The sequence below is a fragment of the Orycteropus afer genome, unplaced genomic scaffold, assembly GCF_000298275.1.
Source record: "Orycteropus afer afer isolate SDZICR_OR568_19922 unplaced genomic scaffold, OryAfe1.0 scaffold00012, whole genome shotgun sequence".
Lineage (NCBI taxonomy): Eukaryota > Metazoa > Chordata > Mammalia > Tubulidentata > Orycteropodidae > Orycteropus > Orycteropus afer.
In genome coordinates this window covers 19,847,722-19,869,954 of record NW_006921599.1, presented here as the reverse complement: position 1 = coordinate 19,869,954, position 22,233 = coordinate 19,847,722, and the positions used below count along the sequence as shown (strand labels likewise).

The 22,233-nt window shown below is 37.0% G+C and overlaps 1 protein-coding gene across 1 annotated transcript in view; it reads right to left on the bottom strand.

Moving 5' to 3' along the window:
* Positions 1-22,233, bottom strand: part of CDKAL1 (CDK5 regulatory subunit associated protein 1 like 1) — a 1,058,601-nt gene that overhangs the window by 886,312 nt on the left and 150,056 nt on the right. Inside the window, exon 3 of the mRNA XM_007952396.2 lies at positions 4,495-4,579. Coding sequence (XP_007950587.2) covers positions 4,495-4,579 — 85 coding nt within the window. The remainder of the gene's footprint in view (positions 1-4,494; positions 4,580-22,233) is intronic.

Genomic DNA, 22,233 nt, shown 5'->3' with positions numbered 1-22,233 from the left:
CAACCATCTTTCACATTGCTGCTAGAATTAATTCGAGACCATGGGAGCAAACATAGAAAATAAAAGTTTAAATAAAACATAGTGGCTAAGGCACTTGACTGCTAACCAGAAGGCTGGCGGTTCAAACCCACCAGCCACTCCTCAGAAGGAAGATGGGGCAATCTACTTCCATAGATATACTGCCTCGGAAAGCCAAGGAGGGGTCGCTATGAGTCGGGTCCGACTTGACAGCACATAACAACAACAACATTTATAGTAGCATATCAGAACCAAAAAACAAATCTGCTATCATTGAGTCAACTCCAACTCATAGTAAAACTTTAGGAGACAGTAGAACTGCCCTATCAAGTTTCCAAGGCTGTAAATCTTAACAGAATAAGACTGCTGAATCTTTTTCCACTGAATTGCTGGTGGGTTCAAACTATCAACCTCTTGGGTCCCATTCAACCACTTATCCCCTGTGCCACCAGGGCATGAAGATATAAAATACTTTCTTGATACATGCCACAATATGGATGGAGCTTGTAGACATTGTGCTGAGTGAAATAAGTCAATCACAAAAGGATAAATATTTTATGATCTCATTTATATAAAAATATAGGAACAGGTAAATACACAGAGATAAAAGTTTGTTAGTGGTTACCAGGTAAAGAGAGAGAGAGGGAGGTTACTGCTTATGGAGTATTGAGTTTCAGCTTAAAGTGATGGAAAAATTACATTGATTAAGGGTAAGGTTACACAGTCAATTAGTGTAAATGCTGTCAATAAATTACACACCTGTAAAGAGTTGAATTAGCAAAAGCTGGGTGACAAATATATTTACAACAACGATGGAAAAAAAAAAAAAAAGTATAGCCATAAAGGCTGATTATATACAATCAAACATCTCATGAGATTTGGTTCTCTGGTTTGGAAGTTTAGGGTCACGGTTTCACAGGGCATCCCAGTTATGACTGAAGAATGTGTTTAGTGCTTCTGTTTATGTGTTTAGTGTTTCTGTTCTACCTTCCAGTTCATTGTGTAGTGTCTGTGACTTTAGAAGTTTACAACTGGCATCCAAAGCACAATAAATGTTCTCTAAAAAAGCCTGGAGCAACAAAGGAACAAGGGTAGTCAGAAATACAGGGAGGAAATGGAATGTGTGTCTAACTGCCTCCATGAATAACTTCCCACTCTGCCATGAGACCAGAAGCACTGCATGGTGTCCAGCTACCATCACTGAACATTTTGATCAAAGATTTTATAGAAGAATCCTGATCAAAAAGAGTGAAAATGTAGATAACAATTTCAAATTCTCATGTAATCTAGACTTCCTAGAGCCATGGAGGCTAGATGAGCCTCTGAAAATATTTACCCTGAGATAATCTTTAAACCTTAAACCAAAAATATCCCCTTAAGTCTTCTGAAAACCAAGCAATTGTTTAGCTTCACAAGTAAAGAAAGAGTGTCTGCCTTGAGCATTGTGCTCTTTTAAGATCTATCCATGTGGGATCAAATTGACAACAGCAACTCAAAAGACGACACAGGAAACTCAGGGGGCTGTGAGCTTATGTCAGGGCTTCAAACTGGTTCATCCCAGTTCAACCTCCTGATAATCTTCATTTCCATACCAGCTATACTGAAATTACAATCTACATTTTAATGAGATTGCCTGGGGAATCTATAGGAATCCCCTGGGGATCTTGTTAAAAATGTAGATTCCGATTAATTATAGCATATAGGGGCAGAAATACAATTTTTCAACAGGGTGTTGAACTAGAATGAACCAGTCTGAAGCCTTAGATTACGATAATTGTAGAGAAAAAAACTTGAAAATGAAGGGTGAGAATGACTGTATAACCAAAAAATGTAATCAGTGTCACTGAACTGTACATGTAGAAATTGTTGAATTACTGTATGTTCTGTTGTTCATATTATCAACAACAAAAACTTATTAAAAACAACATAAAAAACTTACTATATAGGTAACAACAAAAGAGTAGATTAAAAAGAAAAAAACAATAAATGATACTGGAACAATTTGGTAACTATATTGTTAGGGAAAAAATCTAAAAGATGCACAAGATCTATAAGAAGAAAATTATAAACCTGTAGAAAGATAATAAAGAAGACCAGCAGTAATTTCCGGATTAGAAAACTCAAAATTGTAAAGATGTCAATTTTTCCCAACTTTATCTGGAGATTCAATGCAATCTCAATCAAGTAACAATAGAACTATTGTGGAACTTGAAAACTGATGCTAAAATTTATATGGAATGGCAAAGAGCCAAGACTAGACATGACACTCTTAAAGAAAAACAAAGCACATTAGCACTATCAAATATCTAAACTTAATATAAATCTAGAGTAATTATAACTGTGTAGAATAAATCACCAAAATAAAGAAATAGATTAATGAAACCAAATAGAGAGCCCAGCTGTTGTTGGGTACCATCAAGTCGATTTCTACTTATAATGACCCTGTGTAGGACTAACTCATAGAGTTTTCCTGGCTGTATTCTTTATGAAAGCAAATTGCCAGTCTTTCTCTCGTGAAGCCAATGGGTGGATTCAAAGTGCCAACCTTCTGGTTAGCAGCAGAGCAAAACATCTATGGAAACTTAACACGTGACAGAATTGGTAATGAACAGATAAAAGGAGAAAGAATAGATTTTTTTATAAAATAAAACAATAAAAGATACTGAAACAATTGGGCAACATGGAAAAAGTAAAATAGGATATCATTACTGTTACTATACAGAAAAATCAAGTCTAGATGGATTACAGACCTACATGTAACATGTAAAACCATGAAACTTTTAGAGGAGAATATCAAACAAATCAAACAGAAAAAGATGAATAAATGCTAAACCAAAATATCTCTGTATATTTTGAACTAGTGTATAGAACAGAATTAGTGTATAGAACAGAAGCCCTGATGGCCTATGGTTGAGTGCTCAGCTAACCAAAAGGTCAGCAATTCAAACCCACCAGCCACTCCTTGGGAGAGCAGACATGGCAATCTGGTCCTGTAAAATCTGGTCCTAGGAAAAAGGTGCTTTTGTCCTATAGGGTGAGTTTGACTCAGAATCAGCTCGATGGCACATAGTAACATTTCCTAACATAACTCTTAATATTCATAGGACTGTTCATGAAAGCAAGACACTGTGAAAAAACTCAATACTCTGTCAATAATAAAACAGATAAGTTGTGCCAAATCATTCCATAAAATACTATGAATAGCCACAGTTATTTTACATGTATCAACATGGATAAATATAAAGAAAATGGTGAGGAAAAGCTAAGCTGAAAACACAAACAGTTTAAACCCAATAAAGTCCAAAAAAGGTCAAAGCTAAACAATATAGTTTAAAGATAAATTTAATAGATAATTTATTAAGAAAAGTAAAGGAATGACTCACAAAAGTCAGGCTAGGGATGACTTCTTGAAATTATAATTGATATATAATTAAAAGAGAGAAACATGGGGGTTTCTATAGTCTTAACAATGTTATAGTGAGTAATGGATTATTATTTTTTCTTAAACTGTACATGCCTCATGAAATCTTACGTATGTATGATATATTTCACAATAAAACCAATGAAGGGGAGAGAATAAGCATCAGTGTGAAGTTAGGAAGTGGAGAATCTTAAGAAGTCTGGATGGAAAAGCAAGAAGGAAAATGGGACACTTGCTAAAAGGGGTACTGGGGTACATTGGACGTGAATGTCTTTAAAGACCAATGAAAAATGTCCAATTGAGTTGGAGAGACTGAAAATATAGGAAATCATATCTTGAAGGAGGTTACTAAAAAGGTGGGTGGAAATAAGATTCAGGGTACAGATGGAAAAAAGGATACTTTTTCCACTTTAACTTGAAGTGACAAAGAAAAAAGCAAGGGCATACGTGTCTACATGCCCCAACAAACTGTAATTCCCTGGAAGGCCAAGCATGGTAACAGCTAGAAAGTGCTAAACAGTCAGGGAAGAGAAAAGAGGTTTGAACTGCTTCTGGCAATTTTAAAGTATGACTGGATTCCCCCAGTTAATACTTAAGTATTCAAATTGCCTACTGGCTAACTTCACAAATACTCAAATCACCTATTTTTAAAAGCCCACATTAAAGGACATTAAAGTTTGATTCTTTATCTGATAATTTCAAAACAGTTTAACAATAAAAGTCCATCATACTTTCTTCTTCTGACATATACTATAGATTTATATTGATATTGTTGTTGTTGTTGTTATGTGCTGTCGAGTCAAATCTGACTCATAGCGACCCCTCCTTGGGTTGCCAAGGCAGTATCACTACAGAAATAGGTTGCCCAATCTTCCTTCTGAGGGGTGGCTGGTGGGTTTGAACCAACAGCCTTCTGGTTAGCAGTCAAGTGCCTTAGGCACTACGCTACCAGAGCTCCCATTAGGAAGCTTTTAAAAGTTAATTTCCTGATATTAATTTTTATTTCAATCAAACAAATTAGACAAAAAAAAAAAAAATCAACAACTTCCACTTACTTAATTGAGTTCCTAAAGTGGTCTTCAGCTGGGTTTTTTACAGTACAACTATTCAGGAGCCATAAATCTGCATCTGATGCATTTTCTATTTAAAAAAAATTCAAAAAAGAAAGTAAGTACCACATTTAAGCATTTATAAAAATTAGTAACTGTGGAGGGAGGGGAAAGGCAGGCACTGAATAGAGTCAAACAGGCAATTACAATATAGTAGGTAACTGCTAAAATATAGGAAACATACCTGAGAAACACATATAAAAATGTCCAACCTATGGTATACCTTTTTTATTTAAAGCATAAAGGATACAAATTTTCTTCATTTTCAGTATTTGAGAATACTATTTACTAATTTCCAAAAGCTAACGTGAAAGCAGCCTCATCTTATTTCTAAATATGAAATTTTTAGATTATGTGTCAATAGGTATTATAATATGCTAAATATGCTCCAGTTTGAGAAGTTATTAAAAATATAACTTGTCTGCCTTCAAAAGGTTAATCACTTACCCTAGAGAGTTTTTCATTCCTCTCACAAATTTCATTAAATATTGTTACATATTCATTAACAATATGACAAATATCTCAAAAACACCAGAATTACTGATAATGATTAATGTATAAATTACTAAATGTGCTTAATGCGATAACAACTTTAGTTGCCTGAAAAAAAAAAAAAAACATTTTACGTTGAATTCCACAATGAAAGGAAAACCAAAATTGAACACTGTAACACCTTTAGTAGTATTTCAATAAAAACACAAGCTAAGGTCAAGAGACAAAGAGAACTTTGACGACATATACACTTCCATGTGCGCCCTCTCTACATGGAAAGGACGCTTCAAGTGAGAGAGATAGGACAGAGGGACAGGCATGCCACAGCTTCTGGTAACTTGGCAAAAACTTTTTTCCTCCAACGTTTTACTATCACACAAATAATAAAATCATTTTAGAAGAGGCAGGATCAAAAAGTTCTGAAATAATAAAAGGCAAGGGAAGCTTCTCAGTATTATACTATGTACCAGCTAAATATTTTGACTCCACCTAACTTGTCTTGCTGCTTCCATTTCACCTCCCAACACCCAGTCTATGTTCCCACTCAGCATCAAGCATCTTTCTATAAAACATAGCTTTGAGAAACTTAGAGGACTATGAGTTTATGTTAGTGGGAAGGAACAATTCAGAAAAGGAGGGTGAAAATGATTGCACAACTCAAAGAATGTAATCAACATTACTGAATTGTACATGTAAAAATTTTTAAATTGGTGCATATTCTGCTCTGTATATTCTCTCAAGAACAAAGAAAAATAAAATAAAATAAAGGAAAAAAAAACATAGCTTTGATTGTGTCACTTCCCTGATCAAACTCAGAAAAGTTGAGTATTCCCTTAACTCCTCTTGTTGTCCTTACTGTTATATGCCATCGAGTCATCTCTTACTCATAGCGACCCCTCCTTGGATTTCCAAGGCAGTATATCACTACGGAAGTAGACTGCCCAACCTTCCTTCTGAGGAGTGGCTAGTGGGTTCAAACCTTTAACCTTCTGGTTAGCAGTCAAGTACTATAAGCACTACACCACCAGAGCTTCCCCTTAACTCCCCTGAGTTCCTTCCAAATCCCCAAAATACCCCCTGCAAAGTATTTCTGTGATACCAGTCAGATCAAAGCACTCTTCTTTCCATCTCTCAATGATTTCCAGTGGGTATTCAAAGCCTATCCAGACCTAGCCCCCTACCTTCCCAACTTCAATATCCTTTGCTCGCTACATTCACCTGACCCTCTAGTCTCACCAAACCATATGGAATTCCTAAACCAAAACGAAAACTATTACTGTTCGATTGATTCTGACTCATGGCGACCCTTCGTGTTACAGAACAGAACTGTGCTCCATAGGCTTTTCTTGGGTGTAACCCAAGCAAATCATCAAGACTTTCTTCAACTGCACTGCTAGATAGTTTTGAATCACCAAACTTTAGGTTAGTAGCCATAAGTAAACCACTTACCACTCAGAGACCTTTGGAATTCTTAAGGTTGTGCTATTCCATCTGCCTTGAATACTTTTATTTTCTTCAGAGAGCAACAACTTTCATTCATCACCTTCCTATCCACCTGAATAACTACTTCCTATTCACCTTGTAGTTTCACGCTGAGGCTTGGATAGATGTTTCTTCCCTGTGCTCCAACAGTAAACTGTGTACAGACTATTATTGCATCTTATAATTCTGTATTGAAATAATTCATTCTTCCAGCCAGTCTTTATTACTAAGAGATACTGAAAACAACATTTTTTATCTGCTGTTCTCTGAACATCCAGGGTCTGACACAGTGATAGGCAAAGAGCTGCCTTTCAAAAAGCCACAGAATACTAGACATTGTACAAGCAGGTATTTAGGTAGAGAGATGGAGAATAAAGGGATCATGAGCAGGACCACATGAACATGGTACTTTGACCTATCACCCTCCACCACTCTGTCATACTGATCTTCTCAAATAAGCTTTAAGAAAGTCACTGATTTATCTGACAAATATTTATGTTATTCATAGCATATCCCCAGCACTTATTACAGTGTCTGGTACATATAAGACACTCAACAAATATTTATAGAAAGAATGTTGAGCTGTGAAAGACTATGCAATACTATGAACAAAGTATTATGCAAATAAGAAAAAAAATGGATGTCTGTTAGCTAATGATAAAAATACAGCAATTGTGCTTTTAAAAAAAAAAAAAAAAGCAAAAGACTAAAGACAGGACTATTTATGCCAGGAAAAGCCTTTGCATCCTGGCTCAATCCTCTATACAGCCACCTTCCAGTCATTAGACCACGCAAGATATTTCAGTAAAAGACCTCTCAAGAAGAACTTCAGCAATAAATAAGGCAAATCATTCTAGTCTGTCTGGAATTTTCTCAATGTTGGAATGTACTGACTTTTACCATAAACTGAATATTACACTTTGAGATCCAGTAATTGCAGTCGATAGGAATCCTGTGAATACCCCAAAATGCCACAAAATTGCATAACCTTTTGATAAATCCTCTCCCCAAAACAGGAATGTCCCTTCTCCAAAGAACAGAGTAGCTTCTTACTCAATTATTTCTGAACTCAGTCAGTTTTATGTTAGTACATCTTATTTAATATTGTCAAAAGGCAGTTCTATTTAAAGATGTCAATCAGCCAGTCAACAACTAAAACACAAGGAGAACTTACTCTAAGCCAGGTGCTGTTCTAGGTACTAGGAATATGGCTGTGAAAAGAGTCTCTACCCTCAAAGAGTTTATAGTCCAGGGAAAGAAGTCTGATTAAAAACAGAGGAACAAGCATGATACATTCAGTCACTGGTCAATGATATGAAGATGATAAAAGAGGGTAATGTAGTAGAGAAAATTGGGAGGCTGCTCTAGCAAGGAAAATCAAAATAAGCCTCCCTGAGGGAAAACGCAAAACAAAATTTCAAATTTTCATGGAATCTAGACTTTCTGGTGCCATGGAGACAGGATATACCCTTGAAACTACTGCCCTGAGATAACCTTTAAACCTTAAACTCAAAATACACCCTGAAGTTTTCTTAAAACCAAACAATAAATTAGCTTAACTAATGTAGGAGATCTGGTAGCATAGTACCTAAGGCTTTTGACTGCTAACCAGAAGGCTGGTAGTTCAAACCCATCAGCTACTCCTCGGAAGGAAGTTTGGGCAATCTACTTCCATAGTGATACCGCCTCAGAAACCCAAGGAGGGGTCGCGATGAGTCGGATCTGACTCCATGGCTGTGAGTTTGGTTGGTTTTGGTAATAAAGAATGTCTGCCTTGACCATTATGCTCTTTTGAGACCTATCTCTATGGAATCAAACTGATAACAGCAACACAAAAGATTAGAGAGGAGCCTTAAGTGGCAAAGAGTTCATGCTAATGAAAAAACAGCTCAGAAAAGGAAGATGCAAATGGTTACACAACTGGAAGAATGTAATCAATGTCACTGAAATGTACATGTAGAAAGTGGAATCGCTCTATGTTTTTGCTAGGTACATTCTCAACAACAAAAGTAAAATATTTAAAAAAAACAATAATAATAAGCTTCCATGAGAAGTTGAAACTTGAATGATGGGAAGCAATTTTCCATGCAAAGATGAGCATGGCAAAAAGAGCAACCGGAGTAGATATCATGAAAGGTCATGAAACAGGACCATGTTTGTCATGTTCTAGTAACAGAAAAAAACAGTGTGACTGGACATACTGAAGAACAGGGAGAGGAGGAAGAGAAAAGGTCAGAGAATTAGGCAGGAACCAGATTATGTTGGTCCAAGTAAGAAGTATGAATGTTATTCTTAGAGTTATGGGGAATCACCACTGAGTTTCAAACATCAGTTAATTTCTATTTCACAAAGCCTGTTCTGGAAGCTCTATGAAGAAAAGGCTATATTTGAGGGAAAAATAAAGGCAAGAAGACTATTTGGAAGTTGATGCACTGGTATAAGACTAAATACATGACCATGGTAACTTGGATGGGGATTATAACAACAGCAAGAGTGAGAAGTGAATGGGTGACCTATTTTGAAGGTACAGCCAAGAGAACTCATTGGCAGATATGAGACATTCATGAAGGAATCAAACAGGATTCCTAAACACATGGAAAGGATTTTGGCCTGAGCCTTAGATGTTTGTAGTACTACTTATTGGGAAGGAAACTTGGGAGCCAAGATTTCAGGCAGTAGGAATCAATTATTATGTTTTGATTTTGTTATGTTTGAGATTCCTATTAAAATTCCAATTGGAAATACTCATCACACATTTGGATATGTAAAACTAGAACTGAAGGGAGTTATTTCAGGCTACAGACATAAATGGGAGAACCAAAAGCCCACTGAAGATATTTGAAGTTTTAGAAATTGATGCACCCACATAAGGAGAGAATATAGAAAAAAGAAATAGAGAGGGAAAAGTAGAAGACAGAATACTAGGTTACTCAAAGGTCTGGTAGAGAAGAAATGACGAGACAGGGATATTGGAAAACAGCAGATAGTAGATAAAAACTTGGGAGCATGGTGTTTCAGAAATCCAGAGAAAAAAAACATTTGAATAAAGAGGGAGTAATCAATATGGCAAACATTAAGAGTTCAAGAAAGTTATCTGTACAAACGATAATGCTGTTAACAAAAGGATAAGATGATCTTCCACAGTTGGGTTTGAAGGAAGATTGGGCGATCTACTTCCGTAGAGATACCATCTTGGAAACCCAAGGATGGGTTGCTATGAGTCAGAACCAACTTGATGATGATGAGTTACGTTTTTTTATCTTTTTCTGGTTTTATTCTCTATTTAGAATATCTGCTTACTCTGTACCCACTCACAGTCACCCAGAAGAGGTCCCTTTGTACTAAGTACTGCACACAACAAACCCATTACAAAAAAAAGGAGAAATAATGAACAAGGCTATTTGCCAAAAAGGAATGCTGATCCATGTTACCCCCTTATGAACACACTTCCTGGATTCTAAGATGCCATCAACTAGAAGACACACTATCAACACTGTAACAGCTTTTCAAGAGGAGTGAGAGGAATATGACATTAATGTTCCTACCATTTTAGGATACATCCTAAATTAGCATGGGAGAAGGGATGGTCAGATATGAGAATAGAAAACAGTGAGTTGGCACATCTACCTTGTAGTGGCAGCATTTAAAACAAGCAAGAAATACCAAAAGATCTGCCTTTCCAGAATTTCATCACCCAAAATAAGATAAATTTACAAACATACTATCACTTGCAGATAATTTGGTTACTGGATTAAATATCTGCTAAGAGAAGGTTGGGAGCTCTGGTGGAGTAGTGCCTAAGGCATTCAATGCTAACCAGAAGGCTGGCAGTTCAAAGCCACCAGCCACTCCTTGAAAGGAAGATTGGGCAATCTACTTCTGCAGTGATATCACCTCAAAAACCCAAGGAGGAGTCTCTATGAATCAGATCCCACTCAACAGCAGTAAGATTGGTTTGGTTTTTTTGGTTTAAGAGAAGGTTAACACCCTCTGGTCTTGCCTTAATCAGAGCATTCATGTCAGGTTCTCTAGTGTGTGTTGGAAGCATTATTAGTGACAAGGCTTTTGGGGAAATATAGGTAGATGGACAAGAATGGATGGATGAAGGGGAAAGGCAGTGAGAAGGGACCGTGCTTGGTAAGGCATGTTGTTGTTATATGCCATTGAGTCAGACCCAACTCATAGCGACCCCTCCTTGGGTTTCCGAGGCAGTATCACTACGGAAGTAGATTGCCCCATCTTCCTTCCGAGGAGTGGCTGGTGGGTTTGAACCGCCAGCCTTCTGGTTAGCAGTCAAGTGCCTTAGCCACTATGCTACCAGAGCTCCTCTGGTAAGGCATAGAGAGTACCTAAAAGAGAATTCTATCTACTTTGAGATTTAGCCTAGAGCACTGATAATTTCTGATATTCAGCAGTAAATCATCTGCACACATATCAACCAAATGTTGCCAGTACCAGAGATGGGATATCAAGACTGGTTTAAAAGGTTAGAAATTTCAGGCCAGCCAGATTGACTCCAGATGACAAGTATCAGATGTTTACAAACTTTCACTATTACCAACACTGCTGCAATGAATACACTGTGCATCTATCATTTTGTATTTTTCCAAGATTATATTTGGGATCAAGTCCAAATAAGTGGGGTTGTTGGGTCAAAGGATGAATCCATATGCAATCCCACTACATAATATCAAATTCCCCTCCCAAAAAGGTCTGCCATTTTGTACTCTCATGAGCAGTACACAAGTACACAGCCTCACCAACAGAGCGTGCTATCAAACTTTGGACTTTGCCAGTAAGAATAGGATTTCAGTGAAGTTTTTGTGTATTTCTCTTATTACGGGTGAGTTGAGTGTCTTTTCTTATGCTTAAAGACCATTTGTATTTCTTTTCTGTTTCACATCTATTCATCTCTTTTGGCCATTTTTCCACTGGGCTAATTGAATTTTTCATCTCAAAATTTAATTTATTTACACACACACACACACACAGAATACTAACTCTTTGTCTATGATAGAAGTTCTAATTTTTCCCATTTGTCAGTTCATATTTCTATCATTTTTCCATACTTCTATAAAATCAAATTATCAATCTTTCCTCATTTTGCTTCTGGATTTTGTGGCATAATTAGAAACTTTCCTCTAGTTCCAGACTATAAAGCAATTCACCCTTGCTTCTTCTAATATTAAATAGTTTTATTTAGATCTCTAATCTATTAGGAATTTATTGATATAAACTGGTAACACTTAATTTTTAAAACCAAAATAAAGTAATACCCTATATTCTCCTATCAAACTGGGAAATATTAAAAAGTGTGTTATTACCTAGTACAAGCTAAAGAGTGGGGAAACCAGCAACTTCTTTTCTGCGATGGCAAATCTAAATTGATGAATGTCTTTGTAAGGCAACTGAGGAAAGCTGTTGCTGTTATAGTGGCGGTGGCGGTGGTGGTGGTGGTGGTGGTGGTGGTGGTGGTGACAGTCTGGAGTCGATTCTCTAATAGAGACCCTATAGGACAGAGTAGAACTACCCATAGAATTTTCAAAGCTTTACAGAAGCAGACTGCCAGGTTTTTTCACCAGTAAAGTGGCTAGTGGGTTCAAACTGTCAACCTTTTGGTTAGCAGCTAAGCCCTTAAACATTGCAACATTAGCGCCTTGTATTAGTGCAAACTGCTAATCGAAAAGTTTGTGGCTCAAACCCACCAGTCACTCCATAGGAGAAAGATAAGGCAGTTTGCTTCCATAAAGACTTGGAAACACTATGGGGCAGTTCTACTCTGTCCTATAGAGTCATTGTAAGTCAGAATTCACTACACGGCAATGGGTTTGGTTTATCAAAAATTTAAATGATATATATACCTACACACATGTGTACACACACACACACACATATTTAAATTTTTCCTCGATGATCGAAGGCCTGCATATTCATTTTAAGAAGCTTGGTTAAATAAATTACAGAACTATAAAATATTATGCACCTGTTAAAAAAATAAATCTGTAAGTGCAAATACATAATATTCTGCTATATCATCAAGTGAACTGAAGCCAGGCACAGAAGAATATGTCCAATTATTTCATTTGTGCCTTAAAGAGGAAAAAGGGAAAAGTATTCTGTTATAAGAAAATTTCTAGAAGTCTATATAAGAAACGTTGGCAATGTTTGCACTTTGGAATTAAGATGAAGGTTCAGTTGTACTCCGATATATTACTCATATAAAACGCACTGCCCTAAAGTAAGATCCAACTCATAGTGACCCCTCCTTGGGTTTCTGAGGCAGTATCACTACAGAAGTAGATTCCCCAACCTTCCTTCCCAGGAGTGGCTGGTGGGTTTGAACCACCAGCCTTCTAGTTAGCAGTCAAATGCCTTAGGCACTACACCACCAGAGCTCCCATTATTCATATACATCTTTTATATTCTTTTTATTTTTGTTCATAAACTAGTATAGACGTTACTTGCATAATTTTTAAAATTTTAATAGGAAGAGGGACACATAAATATTTAATTTATATCCATCTGTATTGTTTGAATTCTTAAAGCATGTATTGCTTTTTTAATTAAAAAAACTAATCAAGGCTTAATTTTTTGCCTGCTTGTTTCTTTTTCCACAGAGCTTAGAATCGATAGTTCTCTTTCATTTTAAAGTAAGAACATAACAATTTTCCTGCTGTGATCCACCAAGAATACAGTGACCTGATACACATTTTCTAAGGGACTTCTCCCCACTGCTAAAAGCTTTCGCATTCATTGAACCAAGAAAATGATGATCATCGACAAACCACTCACTTTGAGTGTGAGGATACAGAAACAAACTATTATTTGTTTTAATCAAAATGCATTTACTTTTCCAAACTATTTCTTTATATACACAAGATAAGTTGTTTTTAAATCTAAAGTAACCAGAATCCGATTAGCAATAATAATAAAGGCTAATATTGTTGGGTACACATTACATGTCCAGCCAGCAATGAGTGTGTCACATTCGCTTTTTCATCTCATCCTCCCAGCAATCCTCTGAGGTGAGTTCATTTTTACTTCAATTTTATCAAAGAGGAATTGACAGCTTAGAGGGGGAAGATAACTTGCCTAAAATCACAGTTAGAAGCTGGGCCAGGATGAGCTACTCAGACAAAATGACTCCTAAGCCTATGAAATTATGAAAATTAAAATGCCTCATTAGTGGCTCTTTGCCTCTTGATCAAAAATAACACAGACAATATCTAAAAACAAAATCAAGAAATATCGCATATGGCCTTGAGGTTGCCTCATTATATTTTTAAGAAAACTATTAATCAAACTTCAAAAACAGCTGTTTTGCTATTTCCAAAACTCCCAGGATCTTGAACATGTCAGCTTTTGGCTGTCAGTCATCAGTGGGAGACACAGAAGTAAAGGGAGAATCAGTAATGAATGTGAGATTATTACTCCAAAGCACAGGCTGACTCACAACAACCCATCTTCCCTTCAGCCTGCAGGCTTCTGCATAATGGTGGCATTATGGAAGAGATGGGCATGGTTCACATCAACACTGCTCAGGAGAACAAAATACTTATCTTACACAATTGTTCCATTTGAAAGTCAACCAAAAGGCAGCATAAAACACTAACAGCAGTCTACTCACAGATTTCAGTAAGGAAGGTAAGAAAGCTGATACAAATAAAAATTCACTAAGAGGAAAAATGGGGAGGGGGGGCATAAGGTGATTGTTTCAGCCCTAACAGCATTTTTTAAGTTTTTCTACCACAGAACTCTGGAAGATAAGTCAAGTCCAAACAGTTTAAATGTCCATTATGCTTAATCCTACCCTGGGAGCTTATTTACATAACACAAATCATTATATGCCTACTAAAAACTTAAGAGAGCAGAGTATGCTTAAGTAAGAGAATTTAAAATTACCTTTAAGGTACATCTTGAAAAATAACTTCTTAAAGCCAGTAAAAGACAAAATAAAAATTCTTGGCAATGGATTAATTTTTTTTCCCCCTACATTTCATTTATTGCTCTTCCTATGACCCATGTAAAGTACAGCATGGAGTAGCTGTTTTCAAAATGTGTTTCTAAAAGCAATAAAGTGATTCAATGAGAAAGTATTCTCTTCTAGGGTTGGAGGAGTAGAAAAAGAGAGAGATAGTGAGGGGAAGAGGAGGAAAAGGTAAAGCAGAAATGAGAGAAACAGGCAGGCAGACAGTTCCCAGTCTGAAACAGAGCAAAAATTGGCCCTCCACTGTATAATGTTGGTGATTACATGGTGTGCTTCTGAGTGAAGTAGAACATAGGAGTTCCTAGGGGGAAGCACTTATTCTTGGAGATTACTCTCATAATGAGTTTGTTCTTTTAAAATAATCCTGCTGAGCACTTCACAGAAATAAGATGAAGAAACCAAGGGTCAGCTTGAACTCTGTTTACTCGATGAAGGAAAAAAAAAAAACTTATTTTTTTTCTTTTAAATGAGAAATAATAGCTGGCAACGCTCTACAAATAACTACTGAAAATTAATTACACAGCTAAGTAAGCCCAGTCATAATCAAAATCAGAGGGAAAGACAGACCGTTCACTGCTGTGTAGAAAAGAACAACTGTTAATATTCCCCTGTCTTCATTCCAAATCTAATTGCTCTGTTGATCCTGACATATAATTACTTCAGAAATTACTGCATCTAAAGACTCCCTAATAGGTCATCTATCCCTAGATGTTAAATAGATTTTCTGAAACAAGAACCAATGTACTCACAGAGTGGATTTCACATGGCATGCCATGATCTGGCCACCATTCATCTATCCAAAGCCACTGCCCACCATTGTGCACTCTATGCTCCTGCCACACTACGCTTTAGTTCCTCAAAAATTGAGGACACCAAAATTTAACAGAAAAAAAAAAAAAAAAAAGGCTAAGATTATAAACTGGGAGTTCACAAAAAAAGGAAACACAAATGGCTCTTAAACATACTAAATGATGCTCAACCCTATTCTTAATAAGAGAAATAAAACTTAAAACTATACCAAGATACCATTCTTCATTTATCAGATTGTCAAAAGTCCAAAAGTTTGGCGACTCTCTGTGTTGATACAGCTGTGAGGAAGTAATCATGTCATGCATTGCTGATGGAAATGTAAAGCAGACCACCACCTATGGACACAATTTAACAGTATCTACCAAAATGATGGGGTCCCTGGGTGTTACAAATGGTTAACACACCCAGTTGCTAACCAAAAGTTATAAATTCAAATCCACCAAGAGGAACCTTGGAAAAAAGCCACGGTCATCTACTCTCGAAAAATCAGCCACTGAAAGGCCTGTGCAGCACAATTCTACTCTGACATATGTGGGGTTGTTATGAGTCAGAGTTGACTCAAAGGTAACTGGTAACCAAAATGACAAATATCTTTGGACCTAACAGTTCTAGTTCTTAGAATTAAGCCTACCACACACATAGTTCCACATGTGCAAAATGATGTTATGTACCAGGTTATTCATTGCAGCATTAGTGTAAGTAAATGTAAGGTGTCTGGCTGACTACACAGTATACATCCATCACTGAGACTCCTGTAATGTTACTCACAAAAGAAAAAGAGAGTGAAAAGTGTAAGCGAATAAGTCTGTAGGTATATAGCATGGTATAAAAAGAAGGAAATACAATACACAATCACATTTGCTTTCATTTGCACAAAAATTGTTAGTTGTGTACTAGGAACTAACAGCAATGGTTATATGTTGGGAGTGGAAGGACAGAATATGAATAGGATTGATAAGGGACAAAAAAAAAAGGAAGACATTTCCTTGGATAACTTCTTTCTACAACTCAGAAATTTTAAAAATTAAACATATTTTTAAGGAAAGCAGTTTTAAAACTGTTGTTCTTATGTGCCGTCGAGTCGGACCCGACTCATAGTGACCCCTCCTTGGGTTTCTGAGGCAGTATCACTACGGAAGCAGATTCCCCAACCTTCCTTCCGAGGAGTGGCCGGTGGGTTTGAACCGCCAGCCTTCTGGTTAGCAGCCAAGTACCTCAGGCACTACACTACCAGAGCTCCTCTTTATGTATTAGCTACACTCATTCACCTCCCATTCACTCTCCTACTCACATCATTTTGGTGAAGACTACAAGCCCTCACCATTTCCCCAAAATTGCTCTTGAGAAGTTCAGTCAGTCGGTCAGTCACAGTTAACCAACAACAAACATCATGGCCAGTAGCACAGTACTTCCTCATGTGTCAATAGCAACAGTCCCCTGTTTATTCTCTTACTTCCCTGCCGCTCTCCTTTACTCCTCATCCTCCAAAAAACTAGAGCTCCTGAGAGCCTAGATTTTGGTTCTCCTTCTCTCTTATTTTCAGTAGATGAGTCCATTTCTTTCCTCCCATGGTTGTAAATTCTACCCATAAGGTGAGATGATACCTAAATTTATGATTCCAGTTCAAACACGAGTCTGAGCTCAATTTCCAACTTACCTCATCACAGAAATATTAAGCTTAACACAAATCATTTCAAAATTGAAATCTTAAATTTTCATTCTTGTATTCATCGGGTTCAAGTCAGGAAAATAAACTACTCTAGGTATTAGAGAAAAATTAAAACAGAAAGATGGTTACACAGAAAAAAGAGCCAAAATACCAAATGGGATAATGAGGCAACCCCAAGATAACCTACAGGAAGAAGCCACAACCAGCCTACAGTCTAGAGAAGCCCACTGGATGGAGTAGTATTATAAAAGCCCAGAAAACGGGATCATTTTACTAGCTAGAGTAACAGTGGAACCTGCCCATCAGGAGATGAGACTACAAAGGGAGGAGGTGTCTGATAGAAACTGCACCCACAGAAGTGAAATTACCATTTCCTGGGGCACCACTCAGAGCAAAATGAGGAGGAAAATAACCCCACTTTCTTCACATGCCTACCTTCTAGTATTCTATCAATGTGTCTTATTAGTCAAATCTACCCACAAAGAGCCAAAGTCAAGGAAGCCTGCAAATTGCAGTTCCCTGTAATACAAACTTGGACAGGGCAGAGAAGGTCAGGGAATTGGATTTGAGAGCCAGTAGGCAAAAATGACCTGTAAACACAAACCTCAGCTCTTCCATCATTGTCTTCTTCATCTCTGTAAATGACAAATCTATCCAAAATTTGATGCCAGAAACTTTGAACATTCTTTTCCACTCATTACCCCATACAGTAAATTCAACAATTACCAGTTGATTTTAGCTCCAAAATAAGGGGAAACACATCTGCTATTTATCTCCACTCCACCACTTGTCTATCAGTTTATAGTACTAAGGTGGCTTATATGTTGCTAGGAGGCTAGAGGATATGCCGCTGGCATTTCAAATACCAGCAGGATTGCCCATGATGGACAGGTTTTGGCAGAGTTCTCACACTAACACAGACTAGGAAGAAGGAGGGGATCATCAACTTCTGGAAAAAATGGCCACTGAAAGCCTTATGAACAGCAGTGAAACGTTGTCTAATGTAGTGCTGGAAGATGAGCTCTTCAGGGTGGAAGGTACTCAAAATACAACTGGGGAAGAGTTAAATCCTCAAAGAAGAATCAATCTCATTGATGTGGACAGAGTAAAGCTTTTGGGGCCTTCATTTGATGAAGTGGCACTACTCAAAATGGAAAGAAATTACCGCAAGCATCCATTAATAATCAGAGCATGGTATGTATGAAGCATGGATCTAGGAAAACTGGAAGTTGTCAAAAATGAAATGGAATGCATAAAGATCATTATCCTAGGCATTGAGCTGAAAGAGATTGGCCATTTTGAATAAGACAATCATATGGTCTACTACACTGAGAATGACTAATTGAAAAGAAATGGTAACATATTCATCATCAAAATTGACCAAACACACAATCAAGATGTACTGATTATTATTGGTGATTGGAATGTGAAAACCGGAAACAAAGAAGAATCACCAGTAGTTAGAAACTACGGTCTTGGTAATAGAAATGATACCGGAGATCGTATGATAGAAATTTGCAAAACCAATGACTTATTCATTGCAAATACCTTCCGTCGATATCATAAATGACAACTATAAACACAGACCTCACCAGATGAGATACATAGGGATCAAATCAACTACCCCTGTGGAAAAAGGCAAAGGAGAAGCTCTATATTATCAGCCAGAATGAGGCCAGGAGCTGATTGTGGAACACACCAGCAATTGCTCATATGCAAGTTTCAAGTGAAGCTGAAGAAAATTAAAACAAGTCCACAAAGAGTCAAAATTACCTTGATTATATCCCACCTAAATTCAGAGACCACCTAAAGAATAGATTTGATGCACTAAACACTAATGACTGGAGACCACAAGAGTTGTGGGATGACATCAAGGATATCATATACGAAGAAAGCAAAAGATCATTAAAAAGGCATGAAAGGAAGACCAAAATGGGTGTCAGAAAAGATTCAAGTATGAAAAGGAATAACATTAAATGTGTAAAGAATGAAATTTAAAAAAAAAAACAGCACTCAAAGAGTAAAGTAGTTTAAGGTCAGAGGTCATTCTGATTTGTCAGTACTAGTACCACATCAATATGAGATATTTTAAATATTACCCCTGGAGAAAAACAACTATTAACTAATAGGCTTTAAATAAATGTTGAATTGATCCATAGAGATTCATAGATAATTTGAATATGAATCTCTATGATATAAAATGACTGTAGCAAGCCTTCTAAGAGTTCTGGTGGTGTAGTGGTTAAAACATTTGGCTGCTAACCAAAAGGTTGGCGGTTCAAACCCACCAGTCATTCCTCAGGGAAAAGATGAGGCAGTCTGCTTCCATAAGACAGCCTTGGAAACCCTATGGGGCAGTTCTACTGTCCTACAAGGTCACTGTGAGTCAGAATTAACTCAATGGTAGGGGGTTTGGTTTGGTTTTTGGTACCTAGCTTTCTAAGATTCCAAATATGTTTTACCAACTTGAAATAAAAACTAAGTAGCCATAAAGAGAAGGAACAATACTGTTGTAAAGATTATTTGGGAAAGGAGAAATATTAGAACATCTTTCTTCTAAGGAGAGAAGTAGGTATTTAAATATCTGACACCACTCTACATAAATAGAGAGAATGATCTTTATAAAATGATCAAGATCATGTAACTGAAATTTTCATCTGAGAGATTCATTAATGGTGGTATCAGTTTTTAAATTAATGTTAATATCCCCTAATTCCAAATCTATCTTTCATATTTAAAATGTATTTCTTCTACATTCAAAATTAGTTGATTCAATATACTTTCTCATTCTCCCATTGTAAGATCAAAAATAATGCATTCTGTCACAATTTTGTTCAAAAAACTACAGATAGTACAAAGAATTATTGCAACTGGGTAATAAGACGACAAATAACCCAATTACAAAATGGGCAAAGCATCTGATAGACATTTCTCCAAAGAAGATATACAAATAACCAATAACTACATGAAAAGATGCTCAACATCATTAGCCATCAGAGAAATGCAAATCAAAATCATAATGAGATGCCACTTCACATGCACTATGATGGCAATAATCAAAAAGACAGTAACAAATGTTGGCAAGGATATGGAGAAACTGGAACATTCAAACACTGCTGGTCAGAAAATAAAATGGTACAGCCACATGGCAAAGTAATCTGGCAGTTCCTCAAATGGTTAAACACAGAACTAATATATGATCCAGCAATTCCACTCCTAGGTATATAGTCAAGAAAACTGAAAGCATATGTCCATACACAAACTTGTACATAGACAGACATTCACAGCAATATTATTCATAACAGACAAAAAGTGAAAACTACTCAACAGTCCATCAACTGATGAATGGATAAACAAAATGGGGTATTTCCCTAGAATATTACTAGGCAATAAAAATAAAGTACTTCCACGTGCTACAACATGGATAAACTCTGAAAGCATTATGCTAAATGAAAAAAGTCACAAAGGACTGTATGTTTTATGAGTCCATCTGAATGAAATGTCCAGAACAGGCAAATCTACAAGACACAGAAAGTAGACTGAGGATTGCCTAAGAATAGGGGGATTATGGATCAATGGCTAAAAAGGCTTATTGTTTCTTTTGGGGGTACTATGTTCTAAAATTAATTGTGGTGATGGATACACAACTCTGTGAAAATACTAAAGGCCAATGAATTGCACTCTTCAAATGAGTTAAATATGTGGTCTATGAATTATATGTCAATAACATTGTCCAAAAACAACCAGACAGTAGCTTGAACCACATCCACCACTGTTCATTTTCTGTGCCGTTTCCCTAAATGACTAGTCTCTTCTGTCCTTGCAAACTTCTATGCATCTTTCACAGCTCAGCTTCCAGGTTACCTCCCCTAGGAAGTCTTTTTTACCCTCTCCAGACAGAGGAAGGGACTGTGGAAATGGAGCACTAAGCATCCTGGCAACAACTCATTATATGTCTCCTCCTCAGTGAGAGTCCCTCAGAGGACTCCAAAACCAAAAACCAGACTGACTGCCATCAAGTCAATTCTGACTCAAAGCGAGCCCCTTTGGGTTTCTGAGGTGGTAAATCTTTACAGAAGTAGATTGCCCAGTCTTCCTTCTGTGGAGTACCTGGTGAGTTTGAACCATCAACCAGTCAAATGCCTTAGGTACTGTGCCACCAGAGCTCTCAAAGGACTGCTTATCTTTAAATCCCCAGAACTGAGCTCAGGATTTATAGCAAAATAAGCACTTCTTCTTGATGAATAAATAAAAGAATGAAAAAACAAACAAGAGCCAAGGAGGCAGAAGGGTGGTTAATGAGTAAAAATTGACTAGCTCTTGACAGCAATTAAAAGTTAATACTAACACCTCACTCATATAAAGACTAGAACAGGAAAACACATAAAACCCAAAGTTTATTAGTGGTCACCACAGGTGAGAGACCAGGAATGGAGTGTGGGTATTGCTCGTGGAGCACTGAGCTTCAGTTTATGGTGATAAAAAAATAACATATATTAAGTAATTAATGTAATTATTGTCAATAAATTGTACACCTGTAAAAAATTCAATTGGCAAAAGTTGTATGTTAGACATATCTAAAACAATAGGGGGAGATATATATATATGTATGTATATATATATATATACACATATATATTATATTTATATATATATATATATAATATATATAAATATATAATATATATATATTGTGGTAGTTATGTTTGTGCACCAACTTGGCTGGGCCTGGTTGAGTGGCTGGTCAGCTGATGGTACTTATTCCCCATGATGAGACTGACAGTCAACTTCATGGTGGGATCTACCACAAGCAGCTGAGTAGCTGCCTTTGGAATGTGGTCTGCTTCCTGTATATAAGGAGAAGTTTAGGGAATGGTCTCTAGCCTATGGCAAGCTTGGACCCTGCATGTAGCTGTGTCATTGTTCAGCAGTCTGCTATGCTCTGCCAAACTTGGGACTTAAAATGGACTTAAGTTAATGGCCTGCCGTGTGGTTTAGTAACATCAGGACTGTGCCTTTTTACTTGTCAAACTTGGGGCTTCTCAGCCTCAGCAGCCAGCAGCTGTCAGAGTGAAGAAATGCCTCTAGGCTTCAGTGGGCCGGGAGCAGGAGGCAGAGCTGGACCCCAAGGTTGAGGGGCTTTCACCCAACCCCTAGAGCCTGGCACTTTGAACTTGGACTTAAAGCCTCCAAATTTTAAGAATAAACTCCTATTTGTTAAGGTCATCCATTTGTAGTATATTTC